The sequence below is a fragment of the Dendronephthya gigantea genome, unplaced genomic scaffold, assembly GCF_004324835.1.
Source record: "Dendronephthya gigantea isolate DGI-Jeju-01 unplaced genomic scaffold, DenGig_1.0 000014F, whole genome shotgun sequence".
Classification (NCBI taxonomy): domain Eukaryota; kingdom Metazoa; phylum Cnidaria; class Anthozoa; order Malacalcyonacea; family Nephtheidae; genus Dendronephthya; species Dendronephthya gigantea.
In genome coordinates, this window is record NW_021163024.1 from 2803407 (window position 1) to 2827656 (window position 24250).

The window sequence follows — 24250 nt, forward strand, 5'->3', positions numbered from 1 at the left end:
ATTATCCCAGTAAACACTCGTTGTTCCGCGGTCAGCTGTACATTTTTCCAAGCAATAACCAGGCTAATTTAAACTTAATCATATTCACAATTTGAAATTTTATAAGTTGCATTAAATCCCCACGGGCTAAAATTCGTGAACACGGCATTCAAATTTTAACAATGAATGATTTCAATAGTTTTCGTTTTTTTTCGAGACACATTGTAGGATCAATAATTAGGGGGGACAAATTCATATATTACTCATTTTGCTACTGGAATGACAAATGGACAATTGGTTTCAAAAGGAAGGAATTAATCATGCATCACATAGTGGGCCTAAATCTAGCAATTCAAACAATAGATAATGAGATAATAATGAAGCTTAATGAGGTTTATCATCTCATTATCGTGACGAAAATGCGACATATAACCTAGGCCTTATTTTTTGCTTCCGGATCCAAATAATTAATGCAGGCCTTCAAACATACATCTATTCTATGCTAATATATTTCACACAATTCCGTAGTTTTTATACTTTCTACAGTTAGGAAGTTCCCTCTTTGGCAATCCTTGTTAACAGCTGTTTAAATTATGCGTGGGTCATAAAACTTTCAAAGTTCTAGTGTATAAATTGCGTGTATGAAGTATATGAATATGCACCTCCTCCTAGTCACATTGTCCAGTACTTTAGTACTTTACAATAAGGCCAATACTCATAGTCATTTTGTCAGAGACTTAAGGATCACACACGCACAACGCGATGCAATTTTAATCAATTTTAAAGTTTCCAAAAGCAACCACGTTTGAATATGTTACGATGTCAGTATTGATAAATAAACAAGGATGGCACATTTTGGCAGGCTGGGTCCATAGCTCTCAAAATTTTGTTCCAGAATTTAATTATTCGCCTCAAAATACTGAAAATAAGGCGTTGGACTCACTCAGGCTCGCCCCAATAAAAAATTAAGACCAACGGTGTTATTTTGAGACTTGTAGGGTTACCTTATATACTTTACAGTTTCTTACGGTATAAAATCACCCAAAAAGCATACCATAAGAAATAGTGAAAATCGAAATGAAATTTCATTGCCGACTGACTGGCTATCAATCTATTTAACACTTTGTGGCTTTACTAGGATACAACATGACATAAAACTGTCCGAATTATAATAAAAGTGTTTGGCGCGTATTAAACAAAATACAATGCCAAATCAAAGAGTTACGCGGAAATTATAAAATACCCCGCTAAGTTATTAACTACATATGAATTGAAATAACCAACTCATTCCCTGTAAATTAAACTAATCAGTTGTTGGTCAGCTTTCTCTTACTTAAAATAAATTATGTGGATTTAGTTTTAGAACATTTTTGAGTTGTGGATTTATTCAATGAAACGTGTTGCCTCATCGGTTTTTGTTGAACAAAACAGGAACTGTTTTTGTTCGGAAGTTTACGCTGGCTTTCCGCCTTGCAAAGTCAAATATTCTTATCGCCGGTTTCGTTTTCGTTAACGCTACCTGAGAATTTTTTCTAGTCTTCAGTTACATAATTACCATTCCACAGCATAATGTACGTAAAACACTAAAACAGTCAAGTAAATTATATTTCGAACATTTAATAAAGAAGCTAAAGATATCTCTAGTGCAACTGACAAACATAAAATTATTATATGAATAAATCACAAACATCTACAAGTTAAGATATTATTTTTGAGGCGAGCATGGATAGAATTATAGTTAGAAAGAGGAACTGAATGTACCTTGCATCTTAAGAAATGGTTTAAGTTTAGAAATTAAAATTTAGAAATAAGGACGCTTTCTCAAACAATAAATGTAAATAATATAAATAATCCGTCCTTTAGAGATATTTGCCAATAAACTCTGAAGACGTTTTAGGTTATAGGTAAAAAAAGTCGTTAGTTTTTATTGAACGCTCCAAATATAATTTTGTTATTGGTTTTTCGTTATTGAACAATGCAGGAGGTTGTGCGCGGGGACTGATTCCGCCGAAGATCTGGAGTAGTACCCCGGCCGATTATTACGGAACAATGCCACATTTTGTCCTCCTGGTCATTGGATGGTAAAACCATGATGATAATGTTGTACGTTTGCGCAAAACTCGGACGAGTGCATGAAGACTGTTTACTAGCAACCATCTGATTACCTAAGACAAAAATTTGTAGTTCAAACGAGAACGTCAGGGACTTAACTGCATGAGCTTTAAGATAAATGCTCAAATCACACCCAAATGAAATTGCAGTAGGTGTTCTAAAAATTCTATATATTATTATTAATTTAATGTGTAAATCTGAATTGTGATGAACTAAACGAATGTTACTTCAGTTATTCTAAACTTTTATAGCCGACAGCATTGATTCAGTCCTTTTGTACTGTTTTAATGTTTCTTTGAAGCACTTTTTTTGTAATATTAATAATTATTGAGACTGTGGGTTTTTTTGTAGTATTAATAATCATTGAAACTGTGCGAGTGCATAAAATGCCTACTGCATGTGTGCAACAGAAATGTGTTTTGAAATTATTAGATTTGATATCCAAAAATATGAAACTTCGATTTGCATTCTCGTGATAAGTAAAACTGAAATGCATAGTTATGTATAGTTAAGGTATATAATTATACGCTTCTACTAAAATAAATAACTTCAAAACCGGGTTGTGGTATGATATAAGACAATGCGATGAATTTAGGGTTCACAACCAACGTCCGAGTTTAGTTCCTTGGGGAACTCCAGACGGGACCCCGACCCACTCCGAGAAACAGTCACGTGACAATTTACCCTTTGATCTTTATTCATCAGAAAGTGAATAATCCATTTCTTTGCTGGGAGTGGAATATAAAGTTGAAACACTTTTTGTGCAAGAATTTGGTGATCAATAAGATCAAATGCTTTTCGGTAATCAAGCAAAACTACTCGAACTGCATCCCCTGTACCGTCCGTAGCCTTATTCCATTCATGAACCGTGTTGATAAGTGCTAGAGTGGCTGAGGGCCGAGGGATCCCTCCGAATTGCTGTGGATCAACAATGCTCAAGATAGCTGGCGCAATAAATTTTCGACAACGAAGTCTTCGGCAAGTTTGGATAGGGTAAAAGTTAATGATATTGGCCTAAGATGTTTGGTTATGTCAGTAACTGGCTTCTCTTTAGGAATGGAGGTGATATTTGCTCTCTTCCAGGCTACTGGCAGTTTTTGCTCGTTATAAGAAGCATTCAGTTCGCTATACCATCTGGCCCAGGGGCTTTGCCGCTGTTCAATGATTTTAATTTACTTCATACTAATTCCAGCGTGGTCTTCCTCATGTCAGCATGTGAGATATTATCCGCGGCATATATCAATTTTTGTAAATCAAGGTCATTGAGAGGATTATATTCTTTCATTGGATCCAGAAAGCTATTATTAATTATATTTGCAATATCAGTTGGAGCCGGCATCTGGTCAAGATTATCAATTTGCAACTGCGACACCACTTGAAGATGACGTCATTCCACAAATGCCTTTAACTTTTTTATTTTCCACCATTCTTTCGGGTTAGTATGTTTAAGATGGCTGAATTTACAAGTGTAATAGTTCCTACGACATCTCTTCCTCATTCTGTTTACCTTACTACGATGAAATTTAAAGGCTGTAGTATTGCCAGTTGCGACAGCTTTTTGGCGTTGTCGTTATGATGAAGTTTGATCACTTTTTCTGGCATGATAAGGTTTAGTCCAATAGATATTAAGGAGAACTCGCGTGTTGTAACTTTGGCGAAATTATAATTGGTTTAATTAAATTCTTATGATATATATATATCTATATATATATTAAATTCTTATTATATATATATATATATATATATATATATATATATATATATATATATATATATATATATATATATATATAGATACTCGAAGTCTTATTAGAATTGCATATGATTGCATTTGCATGGGATTTCAATCATATTACACAACATATGCAATTCTATTTAGATTTCGAGTATCTATCTATCTATCTATCTATCTGCGGCCAACGTTTTTGCAAATGGGTGTATATATATATATATATATATATATATATATAATTATATATATATATATATAGTTATATATATATATATATATATATATATATATATATATATATATATATATACACCATTTGCAAAAACGTTGGCCACAGATAGATAGATAGATAGATACTCGAAGTTTAATTAGAATTGCATATGAATACATTTGCATGGGATTTCAATCATATTACACAACATATGCAATTCTAATTAGATTTCGGGTATCTATCTATATATCTATATATATATATATATATATATATATATATATATATATATATATCGACATTGATTGTGTCGAATGGCGGTCGACATTGATTGTGTCGAATGGCGGTCGACGAATAAAACTGTTTGGAATAGATTGTTTGGAATAGATTGGAGTGGAATAGATTGAATGTCAAAACTGTTTGGAATTGATTGAATGTTCTCAAACTAAAACACTTTAACTCGCATTTTATCACCTAGTGTGTTCAAATTTTTACTAAACAAATTGCCGCAAAAATGACATACGGCGATTTTTCACGTGTGAAGAATATCGTACGTCCAATCCAAGGCCGTGTATGGCATTTTTTAACACGTGAAAAACATCGCATGTCCACTCAAAATGCAAAAAATTAATATACACAGCGAAATCCGATTTTTTTATAGGATGACCTTGAGTGTGATATCGAGAATTATTAAGCCGAAATTTGAGTTATCTAGAGGTTTTTAGACAATCACAATCGAGATTGCATTAGTAATGCATAATAATAAATATATATGCAATTACTACCTTCTGGAAAATTTCTAGAGGGGCTGAGCCCGCCAGTAAGATTTCTCCTCCAAGGGCTGATGCGCCCCTTAGACCCACATACTCTAAGCCTATGGCAACTATGCCAACTTATAAGAATAGAATATTCTATACACAATCAATCCGTACGAGATATCACTGACTACAACTGGTATTTTATTGAATAAGTTGCTTACAAGTCTGATCTAAACAAAATATTCAACTATTCAACTATTTTTCTGCTAGTATATGTATTATTGCTCTATTGTGTATACTTTTAATGCTTCCTTGAAATATGGCACTTTCCTTATCTGCGTGGCTTGCAATTTGCTACAAAAAATTAATGAAATTTGAATATGTTAAAGATGACGTGCATGCTGCATGTACATGAATGAGTGCTGCAAGTGTGCATTAAGTATGGTAACTCTGTGAACTTTAACGAGGCTGTTACGTTTTTCTTAGTTAGGTGAGAGTTGCCCAGGGGCGTAACTAGAACGATAATTTGGGGAGGGGTGAATATTCATATATTCAGTTCAGCCCGACTGATTTCTATTGTAAGCTATAGCAATTAAAAAAGAAATCCGTAGGGCAGAGCTGAATATATGAATATTCACCCCCCCAATTATCGTTCTACAGGGTGTATCAAAAAAATGTCATAAATGTAAAATTTCCGTTTTTCAGGATATTTTGCAGAATTTGGCAAATTTTTGTGTTCCTAGAGATAGTTAAGACTTATTTGGTATACCTAGGCCAAGTTTGGTTTTTCATTAACAAAATTATGTTACCGGGGAGTGCTTCCTTTCCATGATATTGAGAGGGCTTGCGCGCGAAAATGTGAAGCTAAAATTGAGATATTATCTAGCTGTCTAAAAGTAGGAAAGGTTTTTAATAAACTGTCAAAGTTTCAGGAAAAATAATGCATACTGAGAGCAACGCGCGACCCCTAAAGGTGACAAATATTTCATTGCGCGCAGTGGATTAAATGCATCGTTGATTTTAGCGTGACCGATCTCATGTAAGGCTGGCCAAATGAATAAATTAAAGCGAGAAACTAAAAACAAAAACAAAGCGATTTATTCGTGATGCTAATCCTCAGCATGTCCACCATTTCATTCTAAGCAAACTGCGGCTTGTCTGAGCATACTAAACACTGAACAGCGAACCATTTGTCTGCCCATTCGCCTAGATTTGCCGGTGGTAGCGTAGGAGATTTGCAAGAAAGAATTTCGAACGAAATGGATAATTTGAGGCAGGACAGAAAAATGTGGTTCGCCGTTCAGTGTTTACCATGCTCAGACGAGCCTCAGTTTGCTTAGAAAGAAAAGGTGGAAATGTTGAGGATTAACATCAAGAATAAAAATCTTGTGATTAAATCGCTTCGTCTTCTTGTTCAGTTTCTCGCTTTAATTTATTCATTTGCCAAGCCTTGCATGAGATCGGTCACGCTAAAATCAACGATGCATTTAATTCACTGCGCGCAATGAAATATTTGTCAGTTTTAGGGGTCGCGTGTTGCTCCCAGTTTGCATTATTTTTCCTGAAACTTTGACAGTTTATTAAAAAGCTTTCCTACTTTTAGACAGCTAAATGATATCTCAATTTCAGCTTCACATTTTCGCGCGCAAGCCCTCTCAATATCAGTGGAAAGGAACCCCCCCCCCCCGGTAACATAATTTTGTTAATGAAAAACCAAACTTGGCCCAGGTATACCAGATAAGTCTTAACTATCTCTAGGAACACAAAAATTTGCCAAATTCTGCAAAATATTCTGAAAAACGGAAATTTTACATTTGGGACATTTTTTTTGATACACCCTGTATAGTTACGCCACTGGAGTTGCGGATATGATGACAACATCTACAGTATATGTTTTTATAATTATGTAATTTCACAGAAAAGCAATTGCTGAAAACATGTTTTCTTACCAATTTTAACATCACAGTTCTTTCCTGCCCAGCCATTGCCACAAGAACAGCGGTAATCAGCGTGGAAATCGAAACATGTGCCACCATTATGACACGGTCGTGGTTGACATGGCCACTCTATGAATATACATTATATATATGGTCATAATTCATTATAGGGATATTTTACTCGAAAATAAAAAAAAATCCTCGTAGAATAAAATTGGAGCTCTAAACCACCCACTGAATACATTAATGCCACATCATGCACACTATTAGAAAATGTAACTATAACTTACGAAACAATAAAAGCTACTATAATACTTTATATTTACAATACGGATTGTAGAACAAAGCTACACGCCATTCTATCACATTTAAAATCGTGAAACACTCTCAGGGCACCGAAAAACAATTCTTCACAAATATATCATACACAATATTATATGTTAAGCTAAGAACCTTTTAGGCAGCCGGAGAAATCAACCCTCATAGCAACGGCACTTGAATAGCGCATCGGGTGGATGCGTATGTACTGGGTGACGATGACAGGAGAAACGCTTTGACGAGAAATGATGCGATGATTTGTATTTCCTCTAAAAAACTAAGATTCATACTTATGTAAGAGTTATACTTATATATATATATATATATATATATAAAGAAGAAGTTAAAACGATATTCATAATTTTTTACCTTTTTACGCCCTTTAATATGGTAGATAGTGAAAGCTACACCGTCTTTGCTGTAAGAAACGAAATAGCTTTTAACAAACCAGTTGCGATTACTGGCTCCTTGGGTTAAGATCTCAGTCACAATAGCTCGACCTCCGAAATTCACTTGGAGCCATTCTCCAGAAGTAGTTCTTGGAGACCAGGCAACAATTTTGTTTCCTCGACCGTTGAGGTTCAGTCTGGCATATGCTGCCCGCCTATTATTAAGTTCCGACGAAGCTGATATTTGCGTGTCCAATATTTTGCCATTTTCCATACCAAGACGTGCTGGCTTCTTGCATTCTAATTAAAAAAAAGCAGTTAAAAAGCAAGACTATTATGGTGTATTTCAACGCAGGGTAATAGTTCGGGAAATGTTTTCTTTTTAATTGAGAACAGTCATGTTGTACTGATTTGTTTATTTCCGTTAAATTTCTAAATGGATGCTATGTTATGTACCTTTTTGTCCACATCTCCCGCCATAATATCCGTTGAGACATGAGCAAACGGCTTTTCCTTCGGAGTTAGTACATTGTCCTTCATGTTGGCATGGCTCATTTGCACATGGTTGGTCTAGAAAATTTGCGTTCAATATTTGTAAAGTACAGCAAACGTTCGAAAAGACTATTGTCTATTGAAGTCAGTTCTCCGGAAGGAACTAGTAAGATATTTTATGCATGCCTTATCCAGTGGCCAGTGTCGTAGCTAGGTTTCTATTTGCTTTTTCCCAATCGCTGTAAGGATGCATCTTATTTGTATATTTATGAGCTTGGTATCACTTCTTTTCTAAAGCCATGCATAATTGACCATGGAAGATATATAATCGCCTGTATTCTGAAAGGTCACTCACACTCCAAGTTCATTGAGTTTAACATCTCCATCTCCTCGTAACGATTCATTGAAGGCAACTCGAAAAACAGTTTGTGTGTTTTTTACCCTGAATTATTCCACGCATTAAGAAAGAACCTTCATGGAAATTTTTCAAAAACAACAAAATTTCGATGTAACATGAACTCAATGAGAATGAGTGTCAGTGAGCCTTTCGGACACAGGCGTATAACACCTTCTCTCTAGCTTAAAAAGGGCTTTTGAAAGTCAAGAAAACTCAATTTCAATGTGAAAATTTAAAAAAAAAAACTAACGTTTTGACGAACTTGACGATGCCTATTGAATTCAAATAAAAACGGGTAATGTAACTGTCGAATGTCAAGCTATAATTTTACAAAACTAATTACATGTACCTTGGAAGCAGCCCATGAATTCAAGTCGCATAGTAATATAACCATACCATGATTTAGGATGGATTCGGATGTACCGAGCGATGATAACTGGGTTAAGTGTGCGTCTAACAATGCATCTATGGTCAATGTTAGCCTGAAATATCTGGAAATACAGGAAAATGAAGAGCTTTTTGATATAATATACCGTTGAATTATTGATCTGCGTGGAACGGTTTTGACAGGTGACTCGTACGCGTGGGGTGAAAATGGAAAAAAAAACACAAATATTAACATGCTTGCCATTGCAATCAAATAAAAAATATTATACCTTAACTTTCCCACCCACTCGGTAAGGTTTAAATCTGAAACGATCATTGGAGTACGAAACAGTGTAGCTTCGCACAAACTTATTGATTCTAACATCTCCTTGAGTCAAAATATCAGTAATTGTTGCACGGAATTTGAAATCAACCTGCACCCATTGCTTTTGGTCTGCCCTCCCTGGTTCCCATGCATAAGGTGTTTTAGCTGCATTTATGCGAGCATTGGAAGCACGCCTGTTGTGATTGTTTTCTGAAGATGCTGTTATTTGTAAGTCTGTGATCTTTTTACTTTCCATTCCCAATTTTCTAGAATATTCGCATCCTAAAAATTGATAGCGTTAGTTAACCAATTAATGCTTTAATTGTTTGTCGGAGTAACACTTATTGAATTAGTGGAGCAGAAATGCAACATTGTACACCTGGAGTCTAAATCTCTTTTCTTTTTCCGCCTATACGAGTTTCAACGCTTTTAAATACCGAGGACGATGTCCCCTATGCATGTCCTATATATATAATTTGCTAAATATTTCAATGAGCTCTGTTCAAAAATTAAACAATAATGTATCATAGTGATACATAATTACATTTAGCATAAACACAATAAACTTACTTCTTAATTCACATTGTTTTCCACCGTACCCAGAAGCGCATTTGCATTCATAATCGTGGCCGAAATTTGTACATGTAGCCCCATTTCTGCATGGACCAGATGCACACGGCGCCCCTTAAAGTAGTAGAAGTGCGAGAATAGATTAGAAAATTGGCAAAGATTATATTTAATTAATTCACCACAGTACCACGAATTCGAAATTTGAAAAAAATCCTATCAAACAAAAAAAAATCCTATAGCCTATATAGGCCTAGTTTACACTGTCATGCGACACATTTGAAAGTTTAATTAAGTAGAACAATGCGGAGTTTCAACTTTTATCGCGGAACGATTGTCTCAAATACATTTGGATGAACCATCTTTCTTCAAACACCATGAAGCTAAAAACGACATAAATTATATTGATATGGATGATTTGCTGTAACCAAACTACTTACTGCACTGCGCAAATTCAGGAAGATTTCTCCAGGTGATGGAAACTCCACCTTGCGAACAAGAAGTTGCAAATGCAGCAAATACTTCACACAGGCAAGAGGCTGGATGATTATTACAAGCACAAACATCAAATTCACAATTCTTGATGAAGCGTGAAATCTCTTCTGCCGATTTGTGGCATTGTTCAAATGGTTTTTGTTTTAGTAACTGGCATTTTTTCTTTGCCTCCTGTGCAAAGGAGCTTGCAAGAGCACATGGGTCTGGTTGCGGTTTGGTATTAGGACAACTATTGTCTACTTTCCAAGAATCGGCAAATTGAAGGATGTTACTGCTGCGTCGGGAGTTAGAATCTGTGAAGTCATCCTTAGCGTTACCATTGAAGTTTCCGCAAAGTCCCACCGTCTTTCCTTTGAATCGAGTAGATACCATGACGAAAACATTATACACGCCATCATATTCTACTGTAAGACCAAAATTGGTCCGAAGTTCAATAGTTCTTGTGCCGTGCTTCGATATCGCTACACCTAAAGAGTACGGAATGATGGTCGTAAGACAATAAGAAGCTAAACTGGAAAAACACAGCCATCCGCATGCAAAAGTATGCGGGGGCCGGATGCAGTATTTATGAAAATATTAATATGAAAAGTGTACCATAATGTTGCTCTGTTCGAAAGTTAACCTCCGAGCCGGTGTAGAGCACCGTGCGAGCTAGGGTACTAATTCCGCACGGAGATTAGGAATTAAACCAAGAACCCGGGAGAACATAGCGGAATCCAAAGTTGTCCAAAATATTATGGACTTTAATTGAATGCTGAATGGTAACGATACTTGCACGCATGCGCAAAATTTGAACCAGTAAAGACTGGTAATCCTCAACTTGTTGCTTGGCAAAGACAAAAAGTTTGTATTTCAACGAAAAACGTAAGAAATATAACTGTCCTTTTAGAAACTATTTTTTTAAAAAAATGTTTCGTAAGCACAATATGAAATTTGAAATCAAAGAAAATGATACAAACACTTCGGAAATATTAAAAATTCAATACTAGTAGTGAAAAGGTAGGAATCGCAGTTTATAATGCTAGAAGAGGTAGGTGACGGTCTATTTCGTTTACTTCGAATTGTTGTAAGAATGGATTTCATATTTTGACTGAGATATTTGAGTATATGCATGGTATACCGTTTTGCAATGACCTATAACGGACTACCTAAGGTTTTAAATCGTCGTTTTACCTTCAAAACGAGTTCGTAAAAGTGTAGCTAATTCGTAGTTTTGATATACAGTAACCGCAAATATCACTAGCTTTTATAGAGTCGACATGCAATATCTGCAGCAATTGAATAATCGATAAACAACATTCGACATTTAGTGCTTAGGGATTTAAATTATTTGTGCTGTTTTGATGTTTTGAAGGTTTAGGCTTTTAGGTATAGAGATGTATTAACTCTCACTTAAACTGTACAAATCTATAAACTGCATGCAGCATTGGCTATTGCAGCACTAAAATGGGTGATTTCACTTCACCTTTTATATGACTGTGTCAGTTGTTTCCGAACAAAATGAAACATCAGCTATTTAAGTCATTTCATGATATAAGCTTAGAGGGTTAGGTCTGGTTAAGCCAGGAAATATTTTTGCTTCGTTAGAAAAGGCTTGCGGTTGCTGCAAGCATGTGTTTCTAGTATATATATGTAAGGACATGTAATTTATAGATCAAAATTTTCGTTAATTCTATAAATCTCATGATACAGAAGTTCGATTTCGCTTGAGAAAATTTTATCTGTTATTATTGATCATTTTCTTATAGTTATAATTAACTAGATGCCTTGACATGCAGAGTTACCAAGAAGGACAATACACGGTCATGCATACAGTATCCATGCGTCTTCCCTTCGAAGCAAACGGATTGTTGTTACCTTTATTCAAGTAGGGTGCGAATTTACGAACTCCTGATACGAAGATGTGGCCTCCTCTTTTTATTTCAATGCTTAACTTTCGGACTCTCACAGTAACGGAATAAACACAGCTAAAACGATAATTGTTGCAGCGCTCGTTCTTGGTTAAAACAACGAAATGGTTGTTCACGTCCTTTGACAGCACATATTCACAGTTTCCCATAAAATCGTAGGTTTCACCATCAAATGTGGTGTAATGAGGGTCACCTGTAGCACTACACCTTCCTGTTTCTGAAGCAAGACCGACACATTATTAGAATTTATAAATTGATGGCAGTGCCGTAACTAGACCGATAATTAGGGGGGGGGGGGTGAATATCTATATGTTGAGTTGTGGGCGACGAATTTCTTTTCTAATTGCAATAACTTACAACAGAAATCCGTCAAGAAAATTGAATATAGTATGAATGAATATCCTCCGAACCCCCGCCCAACCAATTATCGTTCTAGTTGCGCCCATGATTGATGGTAACAGTTATTAATGACAACTGTAAACAGTCGCTGCAATAGAAGCATTCCGAAAAATATCGAGCTATTCATTCGCTCAAATTTGGCAGTTAGCTCACGGGGTTCATCAAATTATTCAACTATTTCGAATTGTCCAATCATATGCGTCTACTTATTTCATTAACCAATAGGACTAGAGAGTGGTCAATTCGAGACCGGAAGTTAAGAGCCTTTAAAGAAGTTTTTCAAATATTGGATGAAGCCAACTGGTAAATTTAAGCAAACTCGATATTTTTCGGAACGCTTCTATTGCCGCGACTGTATAATATAACACACTCTACAATCTTGTGCAAAAATTAGGAGACTTTGCGTATTTTAAACACATTTTTTTTCATTTTGAAAACCATTTGTCACATATTTCGTTTAATTATTAACTATTTTCCCCTTCTCCCATTGACAATGTTAAGAATGATATTTTCGGCAAATCAAATGGCTTGGTGTCATCGGAACATTGTTTTGCGGGGAGAGGGGCGTAGAGATACATGGTGTAATGACCGTGTGTGAATAATTTTTGCACATGATTGTAGGTTAACTGCGGTTTTTGTTACCTTATTTCTGTTTGTTTTGTTACGTTATAACGTTATAACCTTGTTTACACGTTAAGCGTCAAAATAGCCCTTTCACAGCTGCCATGCAGACGATTGAAGAATGCGTATTAATGGAAAAATTGAACTTTTTTAACTTATCAAATGTAATTTTTTTTGAACCAGTGATTATTTTTGGGGTCAAGATTTCATAAACACCACTCTCTGCGGTGTTTTACTGAAGTGATTGGGGAGACGGCGTCCGCATTTCCACCAATCTCACGGTGTATGACAACGCGGCAACAGTTAATGTGTGTGTGTTGCTTTGTGTGTTTGAGTCAAATTTGCAGTCAAAAACAACTTTTGTTTTGTCGTGAAATGTGGCGCAATATTTGCCAAAATTTGCAAATTAAATTGAATATTGCGGGATAAGAGGGGAATTGAATTCGATGGTAAATTTTTTTACACGCGTATATTTGTTTGTAGTTGCAGTTTGTGTTAAAACAAATTAATTAAAAAGTTGATTTCAGATTTGAGCTTTCCATGCAAAGCATTTCGCTTCGGTAAAAACTGAAATACACATAATACTAAATACTCAGCCTCGTACCCAGGCGCTTTAATAGTAAAATATATAACATTGCATCAGGGTATTGTATAGAGTTCAACAGAAAAAAGAAAGCACGCAAGGGTACATGGAGTGGTTTCGTTTAGCGAGTAAGCGCCTAGCAGAAAATGACCGATTTCTGGCAAATCATGACCGATTTCTGGAAAACGCTTGTATTTTGCAGTTTTTATTTTCATTATTTATAATTTTTTGGCGAAGAATCATCTGACGGTACTTTTATTTAAATATTTTCCGTCGGAGTGACTATATTCGAATAATCGCATGCCGTATTTACATATTACTATTGGGAAAAGCCAGCGCATTTACAACATATGAGATAAACTCATATTCCTTTGTTTACAGGTTTAATAATCCGATGATGAATTCAACGCGATTTGGCAACAACTTGAATTTAAAAGTAAATTGTTTCCATAAGTGATACTTATTGGATATAATTTGTAACATGAAATGTTCAATATTAATCAACCTATAACATTTTTAAAAACCGGTGTATCTGTAAAAACCTGGATATAATTCACGTAATTATAGCATATAATTATATTGTATTACATTATATTATATAATTCATTTGATTGTTTACATGTTAAATTCATTTTCTGCCTGGCGTTAAATTTGTCAAAACCACCCCAAGCACCCCCGCACTCTCGCGTTTTTATGAGCTGACCTCTATACAATAACTGAATGCAACATCATTTTTTACTATTAAAGCGCCTTGGTACGAGGCTGCCAATTACCTTACCTCCAATTTCGCACCGGGTACCGTTGTAACCTTTAGGACATTCACATTCAAAATGATCTCTTCCTTTGTTAGTGCAAGTGCCCCCATTTAAACATGGCGCGTAGGCACATGGAGAGTCTAAATTAAAACAAGTGCTTAGTTTGATAATCGCATTGATTATAATTATAAGCCTTAAAATGTCGCCATGCTGGTAAGTGTAATATTTAACAAATAATCGCCAAAGGCGAGGGGATAACAAACTTATCTTCACTGAGCACAATGCGAAGTGAATATTGCCTTCTAATAATCAACATAATTTCATAAAAAGATATATTATTACTTGAAAATTCTTAATGGAAAACGACAAAAAAAGCTTTTCATCATTTCACCATCGATATTCGACAGATCTCGAGTAAATAGATGTTAAATATTCACCGGCCAGTGACGTCACTTCAGAGACAGTCAATCTTAACCAATCGGAATGCAGGAAAACATACTAAACCATCAGTGGCGTAACTAGAAGGATAATTGGGGGGTGAATATTCATATATCCAGTTCTGCCCTACGAATTCCTTTTGTAATTGCAATAGCTTACAATAGAAATCCGTCGGGCAGAACTGAATATATGAATATTCACCCCCCCAATTATCGTTCTAGTTACGCCCCTGTAAACCATACTAAACCGAAGATAGTTAGAAAAATTTTGTATCTTTTTTATTATGGCCGAAGGAGGGTAAAAAACTTAGTGTAACTAAATTAGTTACACACTAGTGGTCAATTTAGAATGCGGACGAGAAGCCACATTGAAATTAACATAAAGGTGGTAAAAATATAACTGTTAATTTTCCAATTCCAGATATTGAATACCTATACTAGTGAGTAGTTAGTTTTTCATGAGTTCAGTAAATTAGTTTTATTTCAGATTCTTACAAAAAAAACTATATCCCCGCCCTATCAAAACTCAAAGCGATTGCCGTGACGTATTTTGCGCTTAAAAGGTAATATGAGAAGGTAGGTGACACTATGCAACTTTCCTTGCAACTTGTAATGTAATTCTACTCTTGGGGCATCAAAAGTTGTCAAATACGAACATTTCTTACGATCAGCTAACGTTTTCTTAGAATTTCGAACATTCTATACAGATTAACCACGGAGCAGCGTGGCAGCGTCTTCAAAAACTTAGCATCAAATGTGATATACTAACTGCCTACAAATTAAAATTGCATTGCAAATTGCAAGGAAAATTGCATAATTTAACAGCGTCTTATTTTTATGACTTGGAATTTGACATCTTTCTTTCAAACAATACCTGCTGCCTAAACAAGAGGGAAATTCGTTTTAGACCAACAAAAAATGTGTTTGCAATAATTTTTGACTACTTTTCCGGTAAAAAAGATACATGGTCACATTTTTACACGACGTACGTATTAAGAACTTTGTGTTGCCTATGACAAAACTGAACTTACTGCAATGACGGAAATGACGAAGATGTCTCCACTGGATGTTGACTCCTGCAAGCTGACAAGAGGTGGCGTAGGCAGCGTATTCTTCACATAGGCATGCTGAAGGGTGCTCCTTGCAACCGCATACATCATACTCACAATCGTGAATAAAACCATTGATATTATCTACTTTGTGATGGCATTCCGAAAAGGGATGCCGCCGCAGTAAAGCACATTTATTTTTTGCCTCTCGCACTATTGCTTTGCTTGCGCTGTCGCAAGGATTTCGCATAGGAGGCGGAGCCTCGCACAAGCTTTCAGTTCTCCAGGAGTTAGCAAATTCCTGAACATTTCGGGTTTTTTTACCGTCACGTTTTTTAAGAACGTTACGGTTGCCTTCAGTGCTTCCACAAAGGCCCTCTGTTTTTCCGCGAAATGCACTTGAAACTCGGACATAAAGGTTATATACGCCATCATATTGCACTTTCAAACCCAAACTATTAACTGTAATTGCAGCGCCTCTTGAGAATCTTACGATGTTCACACCTAAATGTAAAAAAAAATTAAATTTTATATTGGTGCAAAGCTTTTAATTAACCTAGCTTCCTAGATTTATAGTAACGTAGTTTCAGTCATGTTTGAGAATGAAGTTGTCTTTGAGGATTAAATTTCAAGTCATTATCTTTCGATTGATGTGTTGCTTATCACCGCATAGTGATATTAAAATTTCATTGGATAAAACAGAATGGATAAATCTCGCATTTTTGGTATTTTTATGCGATTTTATAAAACGATGCTGATTGGCTACAACAGCTCCAAATCGATGATACAACTGAGATTGTCAGTGATATAATGCCTGAAATGAAAGGGATTCCTTCCTGCCATGTTCGTTCCTTTCTGAAGTATACTATAGAGTCAATACACCTGGACTGTCCATAGCTATGGCAACGTGCCAAGACTCCAGCGAAATGCAGGAGTACTGAAAAAAAAAGGCAATATCTCTACTACAATTACAACCAGCGCTGTTATAGGCCATAAATCTGTAAATACAACTGAATGAATTACAACATCCTAACGTCCACCCCTCGAGATCTGCAGCCAGAATACACAGAAAAACCTGAAGATATTCAGAACAGCCAGTTGCAATTGTATCTTCACATCTGCCCCTTGCACCTAAAAGGACGCCAAACACTATACCTCCACCTAAACCTACCGCGAAAAGGTTCCAGCAACAACCATTCAACCTATAATACCAACCTATGATGCAGAGCTAAGATACAAACATCCAACCCACAGCTCAAAATGTTCTCGTATCCACATGCAGTAAAGTGAAACGAAAACACCAACAACCCACCAATCATCTCTCCGTATCAGGATTTCGATCTTTTAAAACGACTTGGAGATGGTGTAACACCGCAGAAATTGGTGTTTATGAAGTTTCTACGAAAAATCTGATCAGTGGTTCACATTGTGCATTTCTGTATCGCTATCAAAGAGAAAACAATTGAATAACTTTAAAAAGTTCGGTTTTTCTTCTAAATACGCATTATGCAATCTCTTGGCAACTCATCATACACATGGCTATTTTGAGGCTAAAAGTATGTACAAGGTTATCAATTCAGATAATTCGTTTTTGCCGTGTGCAAGCTTTAAATCTTTTGTGCAAAACATATTTTGAATCAATGAATCTTTTTTCTCACCAAGTTTGAAGCCTACGTATTGAGTTTTTTAGCTGAATATTTTTTAATTTTACCAATTTCGGTGGTGTCAGATAGTGCACTTGAGATGGTGAACAAACTGGAGAAGCAAGCCAGTGAAATCATATCCTTAGATGGCACAGAAAAGACAATAACCACGAAGGGAACCTAAATCACAAAGAGATCACCTCAACTGGCAGAGTTACCAAGCATTTCACACCGTGAAATAAAACATTTGCGCATTAAAACATTAAAACATTTCATATTCATCCAAATTGAATTTTAAGCTGTAAGATATTTATCAATTCTGCTTTATCAAATTAAAAAAGTGAATATCACTATGAGGTGATAGAAAAAATCCTTATTCCAAAGTTATTTCGGGGTATTCGAGATTTACCCTTTTCAGCGTAGAGCCAGAATTCGTAATAATTACTCAGGTGTACGAAATAAGGCCCAGCCCACGTAATGCCGGTAGAATATTTTACAGCTATACAATTTATCACACAATTTAGGAAATTAAACATAAGAACCATAAATCTAAACTTTGGACAAATATGACTTCTCAAAATGGGGGTTGCATAGATAGCAAATTGTAATAATTCCTCAATAATTTTGTATACGCCACGCTATATTCGATTTTTAAACTAGCGCCATGCATGCTTGCCATGACTATGATTTTGCAGTTGATAAGTCTATAATGTCTAAGATTTCATACACGAGAATATTTTTAAAAAATATGCTCGACCACGCGGAATATAAAACCCCATTGATTTATATAAGAGCCTTGCAGCTGCCTAAAGCATGCATATTTTTAAAGGGAACAGCTAAACTTGACAACGACATACTATACTGTTGATCCAGATGCGCACGTTCTCACAGGGTGATTGATATTTTCACCTTACTACTTTATTCAATCGCACGAAATGTCATGCATGAAAGGAAAAGTAATTATTATTGATTGCAAATGGCCAAAAATTATTTTTACTCAGGCATCTTGCGGCAAAAAACAATCACCAATCCCTGTCATGCAATTGATATTCCTATCTTTACGGTTATTTTATATGCATATATCTAAACACATGCAATTAAGCCTTGCATAACCAAGCATAGGGATGGTAACATGATTGCTAGAAAATTTATGTGGGTTCAGAGGTTTGGAGAGTACGTGGTATTTGAGAAAAGAAGTATGGAAATATTTTTTGGGCGAGGAAGCACTGTAGTTATAGCAACTCGCAAAGGCCGTATATTTTCAACCCTAATAATATTTTATATTATTGCCGCAGATAGATATATAGATAGATACCCGAAATCTAATTAGAATTGCATATTTATGTTGTGTAATTTGATTTAAATCCCATGCAAATGTAATCATATGCAATTCTAATTATATCTATCTATCTATCTTTCTATCTGCGGCCAACATTTTTATATATTTTATAATATATATATTTGTATATATATATATATATATATATATATATATATATTTTATATTTTATATTTATATATATATATATATATAAGTAAATCACAAAATAAACTTTGGTATCTAAATCAATATTTATTCACCTCCTACGTTTCGGGGCATGCCCCTTCTTCAAGGATGAATATAGAAGTCAATGGCCTAATGTCCTTTGTATACATTTAGTAATTACCCTACATAATTATTATTCAAAGTCTCTTACATTTAATCCCCGAGGTACAAACGAATCTAATTTGTATACCCAAAATGCCTCCCTTTGTGTTGGCTTATCAACATTGGTCTTATCAATAATGATAACCCTCACATCCCTTTATGCCCAGGGCAAAAAAAATGTGCATATAAGTGCTCCGCAGCCATTTTTCTGCCCCCTTGTTCGTACTTCCTCATAGAGCTTTTATGGTTATTAAACCTCTTCCTAAAAGATGTAATGGTACTCCCCACATAAATCTTAGAGCAACTGATACACCGTATTACATAAATTACGCCTTCTGAATCACAATCAATTATTTGGTTGCATGGTATTGAAAAGTTGCGAGAGTTTTTGGAATTTATAAATTCTTTTCATGAGAAAATAAGTTATACTTGGGATTACTCGGAAAATCAGGTGTCATTTCTTGATGTTACAATTAGTAAGGAAGTGGGAGGGGGTATTTCTACTGATGTGTATTCAAAGCCTACAGATACACACCAGTATTTGGATTCTAGATCATGCCATCCGAAGCATGTAAAGCAGGCTATTCCGTATGGGCAGGCACTTAGATTGAGACGGATTTGTAGTTCGGAAGGTAAATTTGACCAGCGAGTTGAGGAATTTAAAGGTTATTTGTATGAAAGAGGTTTTGAAAAAACACGAGTATCTTCGCAATGCGAAAAAGTTAAGGGTAAGGATAGAAGGGTTTTGCTGTTTCAAAATAAGGGAAAGGTTGTGGATTCAAACGTAATACCTTTAGTTTTGAATTTTCATCCGGCGTTATCGAAAGTTAGCGATAAGGTTAAGTCTTTATGGCCTGTGCTGCTTGCTTCGGATGAGATGAAGGAAGTGTTTAATGATAAAAAGCCTTTGATTTCGTTTAGAAGACCGCGAAATTTAGCTGATAATTTAGTAAGATCTAAAGTAAAACGAGAAATTGATACAGGAAAAGATAAGGGGATGAATAAGTGTGGGAAATCTATATGCCAAATATGTTGTTATGTAGAGGAAACGCAGAAATTTGAATATGGGGTTAATAAGTATTGGATAAATTATTCTTTTGATTGTGATTCAGAAGGCGTAATTTATGTGATACGGTGTATCAGTTGCTCTAAGATTTATGTGGGGAGTACCATTACATCTTTTAGGAAGAGGTTTAATAACCATAAAAGCTCTATGAGGAAGTACGAACAAGGGGGCAGAAAAATGGCTGCGGAGCACTTATATGCACATTTTTTTGGCCCTGGGCATAAAGGTTTAAGGGATGTGAGGGTTATCATTATTGATAAGACCAATGTTGATAAGCCAACACAAAGGGAGGCATTTTGGGTATACAAATTAGATTCGTTTGTACCTCGGGGATTAAATGTAAGAGACTTTGAATAATATGTAGGGTAATTACTAAAGGTATATAAAGGACATTAGGCCATTGACTTCTATATTCATCCTTGAAGAAGGGGCATGCCCCGAAACGTAGGAGGTGAATAAATATTGATTTAGATACCAAAGTTTATTTTGTGATTTACTTATATGAAATGATAGTAAACGGTGATATTATGATTGAAATCCCATGCAAATGTAATCATATGCAATTCTAATTAGACTTCGAGTATCTATCTATCTATCTATCTGCGGCCAACGTTTTTGCAAATGGGTGTATATATACATATATATATATATAATATATTATATATATAATATATATATATATATATATATATATATATATATATATATATATATATATATATATATATATATACAGTACTGCGCCTTGTACGAGATCGGTCACGCGAAAATCAACGATGCACTTAATCCACTGCGCGCAATGAAATATTTGTAACTTTTAGAGGTCGCGCGTTGCTCCCATTATGCATTATTTTTCCTGAAACTTTGACAGTTTATTAAAAAGCTTTTCTACTTTTAAACAGCTAAATAATATCTCAATTTCAGCTTCAAATTTTCGCGCGCAAGCCCCCTCAATATCAGTGGAAAGGAACCACCCCACCGGTAGCATAATTTTGCTAATGAAAAACCAAACTTGGCCTAGGTATACCAGATAAGTCTTAACTATCTCAAGGAACACAAAAATTTGCCAAATTCTGCAAAATAGCCTACAAAACGAAAATTTTACTTTTGGGACATTTTTTTTATACACCCTGTATATCTTCGTTCTTCGTCATTTCGAATATTTGAATTATTTGAATGCAAGATTCTCCAAGTGATCTTATATATATAACAGGGACCGCGGAGCAGTTTTTGGATTTGGGGGGGGGGGCTAGCGAAGCCGAAAGAGTGAACCATCGGGGGGGGTCCATATTTATATTTTTCTTGTAAACACTGCAATGAAAACATTGTTCACCGACGCGGATAGTGAACACATAATTATGATTACACAACTTACTATAAGGAGTTTTTATTCGTATTATTATGGCCATATAAAAATCGCTATAAAGGAATCACATGCATTTAGAAAATTATTGGGGGGGGGCTAAAGCCTGCCACCCCCCACCCCCTTCGCGGTCCCTGTATAATCATTTCCTTTATGATTCTTATGTGATGATAAATATTTAAACAGGGTTTGTTTCTCCATTGTTAAATGCTATTTAATTCGTGTTCCTTTTGTTTTGCTAGTCTCCCCTATGTTGATGGTTCCACATATCACACACTTAATTTCGTAAATGACATTCTTCATCAAGCAGCGATTCAGTTTGATAACTGATTTACATGTTTCGCAGTTACGTGGGCAGTTTTTTTTATTCTTCATTGGCCCAAACACTTTCGATAATGATCTGCCATTCACAAGGTGTATTTCAACATTCTTAATACGTTATCGGTTTAACACTCCTGAGGCCTGTCGTTTATATTCTTTGTTGATAAATGCATGGGAGTTTGAGGTAAATAGTCTCTTGTTGATCTTCGCTCTGGTGTCTGTCGGGAACACGAGTGCGTTTTATAACTCCTTTAACGAATTTGGCAGCTAGGGTAACCATTGTGCACAAACAATTGTTTTATTTGCTTTAATGATTGTTTTTGGGTAACACAATCGGTAGAACATTTGACTGCTCTCTTTATTTCGCCTATAACAGTTGCTCGTTTGGATGCCACCGAACAATGACTGTCCGAGGGTGTAATACATTTGCTATGAATGGGTTTAGGCCGTATTCTGTGGCCGATTATCGTTCAGTTTCGTTGCCCCCCTTCGGGCACTACTTGAAAACACGATAGAAAATTAGGATAAATTATAGAAAGTCTAAATTCACTTGTTTTCACCTTCACAAACGTGCAGTTTTCGAGCATTTCATTTACGAAAATCTGTTCGACTCCGAACTGGCGCGATATCACTTCGAGGTCGAGTTGGTGAAACTCTTTCCGCGGCACCACATTTGGCCTTGCCGTTAACAGTCGAACCCACAAAACCCAGATTATGTCATGACACGCGCCTCTTGAACTTACGGATGCGGGATGTTCCATTTAAGTTAGACAGTGTGACTCATCTTCTTCGATACATAGGCCAAGAAAACTATCAGACTGTGCTAGATGATAAATCTGGCTATGACCATATTTTGCTGACGGAAGAAATTCGTACTTACTTTGGTATCCAGTGGGGTGGTTGGTACTTCGTATGCAACACCCTTCCCTTTGGTTGGAAATATCGCCTCTCATTTATCACACAACTGGTTTTTTGGCTACTAACTTTTTCCGGTCTGTCGGCATACCTTGTTCTCTATATATTGATGATCGTCATAACGGTGAATTGCAGATTGACTTCTCCTGTGCTGCTTATGTTCAGTTGCATACTATTGACCTGCGGCATTTGGCGGTTGCCAATTCAGCTATCTTTATCGTGGCCTATTATTTAATCCGTTTGGTTTACTTTCTGGGTCTATCAAAATCAATTCTAATCCCAATGAAAATAGTCCCGTACTTGGGATTCCTCTCGGATTCAGGGGCGCAAACATTTCACCTGCCCCGAGTTAAGAAAGAACAATTTTTACAGTTATTGCGAGAAGTTTTGGGGGCGATCAAGTGTGTCCGTTAGGGCCCTTCAATGCTTGGTGGGAAAATGTGTCTCCTTCTCTCTAGCTGTCCCAGGTTCCCAACTTTTACTCGAAGAATGAATTATGCTATCGCTAGGGGTCTGCGTAGCTGTCGCCCTGTTAAGGTTGATAACAACCTTCGAGAAGAGCTGCGTCATTGGTAAGTTCTTGAGACGTGGGACGATCCTCTCCCGTGGAGTAACGAACGCCATGTACCCGTTTCTCTCGCAACAGATATATCACTCTCGCAACAGATATATCAGGATCCAGTTGTTAGCCGAGACCATAACTACGTCCGATTATTGGAATGCGGAGGAGAAGAGTTATGACATTGCAAGGAAGCAGTCGCAATCGAAAAAACCTTGTTATCGTTTGCCGACGAGTTGAAGCATATATATATATATATATATATATATATATATATATATATATATATATATATATATATATATATATATATATATATATATATATATATATATATATATATATATATATTTATATATACACTGGCGCATGCGCATGGTTCGATTCCTGCCATAGGACTTATAGTTGACTAATTTTTCCCTAACTTTTCTATGCTTGAATTTGAAGTGTGTATAATACCACTCGAAATTAAGACCCTTTAAACCTCTAGAATATTCTTGCATCGAAAATATTTCGGTGACGTGTCACGATGTTTCAAGTTGTACTGCAATCCTTAATTCTCGGGTATTGCATACAAGTGAATATAGGTAAATAAATAAATAAGCTGAAGAAGAACGATTCAAACTGAAAACATCCCTTGCTTTCTGATGTTTTCAAAAAGTGTTTCCGCAACTTAGTTGAGGGGGGAGGGAGGCAAGGAGGCAGTCTTGTCACGATCTTTTAAGATTTACCGAATCACGAAAAAGATAATTTGATTTTCACGATTTTTTAAACACTCCGGCTCAAAGAAGACATTACGAATATACGAAGATGTGACGACAGTGTACGAAGGTCTACGGAAATCTACGACTAGTTGACTTTGCAGCGGAAAGACTAGGAAATGAAGCGGAAAGTTTTAATTTA

At 35.8% G+C, this 24250-nt stretch overlaps 1 protein-coding gene across 1 annotated transcript; it reads right to left on the reverse strand.

Moving 5' to 3' along the window:
* Window positions 1-5070: 5070 nt before the first annotated feature.
* LOC114519772 (neurogenic locus notch homolog protein 1-like) lies at window positions 5071-16727 on the reverse strand. The gene is made up of 12 exons (XM_028539945.1): window positions 16715-16727; window positions 15815-16336; window positions 14370-14486; window positions 10024-10545; window positions 9587-9700; window positions 8982-9298; window positions 8675-8816; window positions 7893-8006; window positions 7417-7736; window positions 7183-7324; window positions 6742-6858; window positions 5071-5146 (listed from the first exon to the last, which is right to left on the reverse strand). Exons 1-12 carry the CDS (start codon window positions 16725-16727, stop codon window positions 5124-5126), a joined length of 2463 nt encoding a protein of 820 aa, XP_028395746.1. The 3' UTR covers window positions 5071-5123.
* Window positions 16728-24250: the final 7523 nt, after the last annotated feature.

Bases quoted from the DNA above. Each gene is read 5' to 3' on its own strand.
- LOC114519772 (XM_028539945.1), bottom strand. The intron at 8,007-8,674 runs GTACATGTAATT...CAAATTTTCTAG, and splicing joins ATTCATGGGCTGCTTCCAAG to ACCAACCATGTGCAAATGAG. The intron at 7,737-7,892 runs GTACATAACATA...TTTTTTAATTAG, and splicing joins CGGGAGATGTGGACAAAAAG to AATGCAAGAAGCCAGCACGT.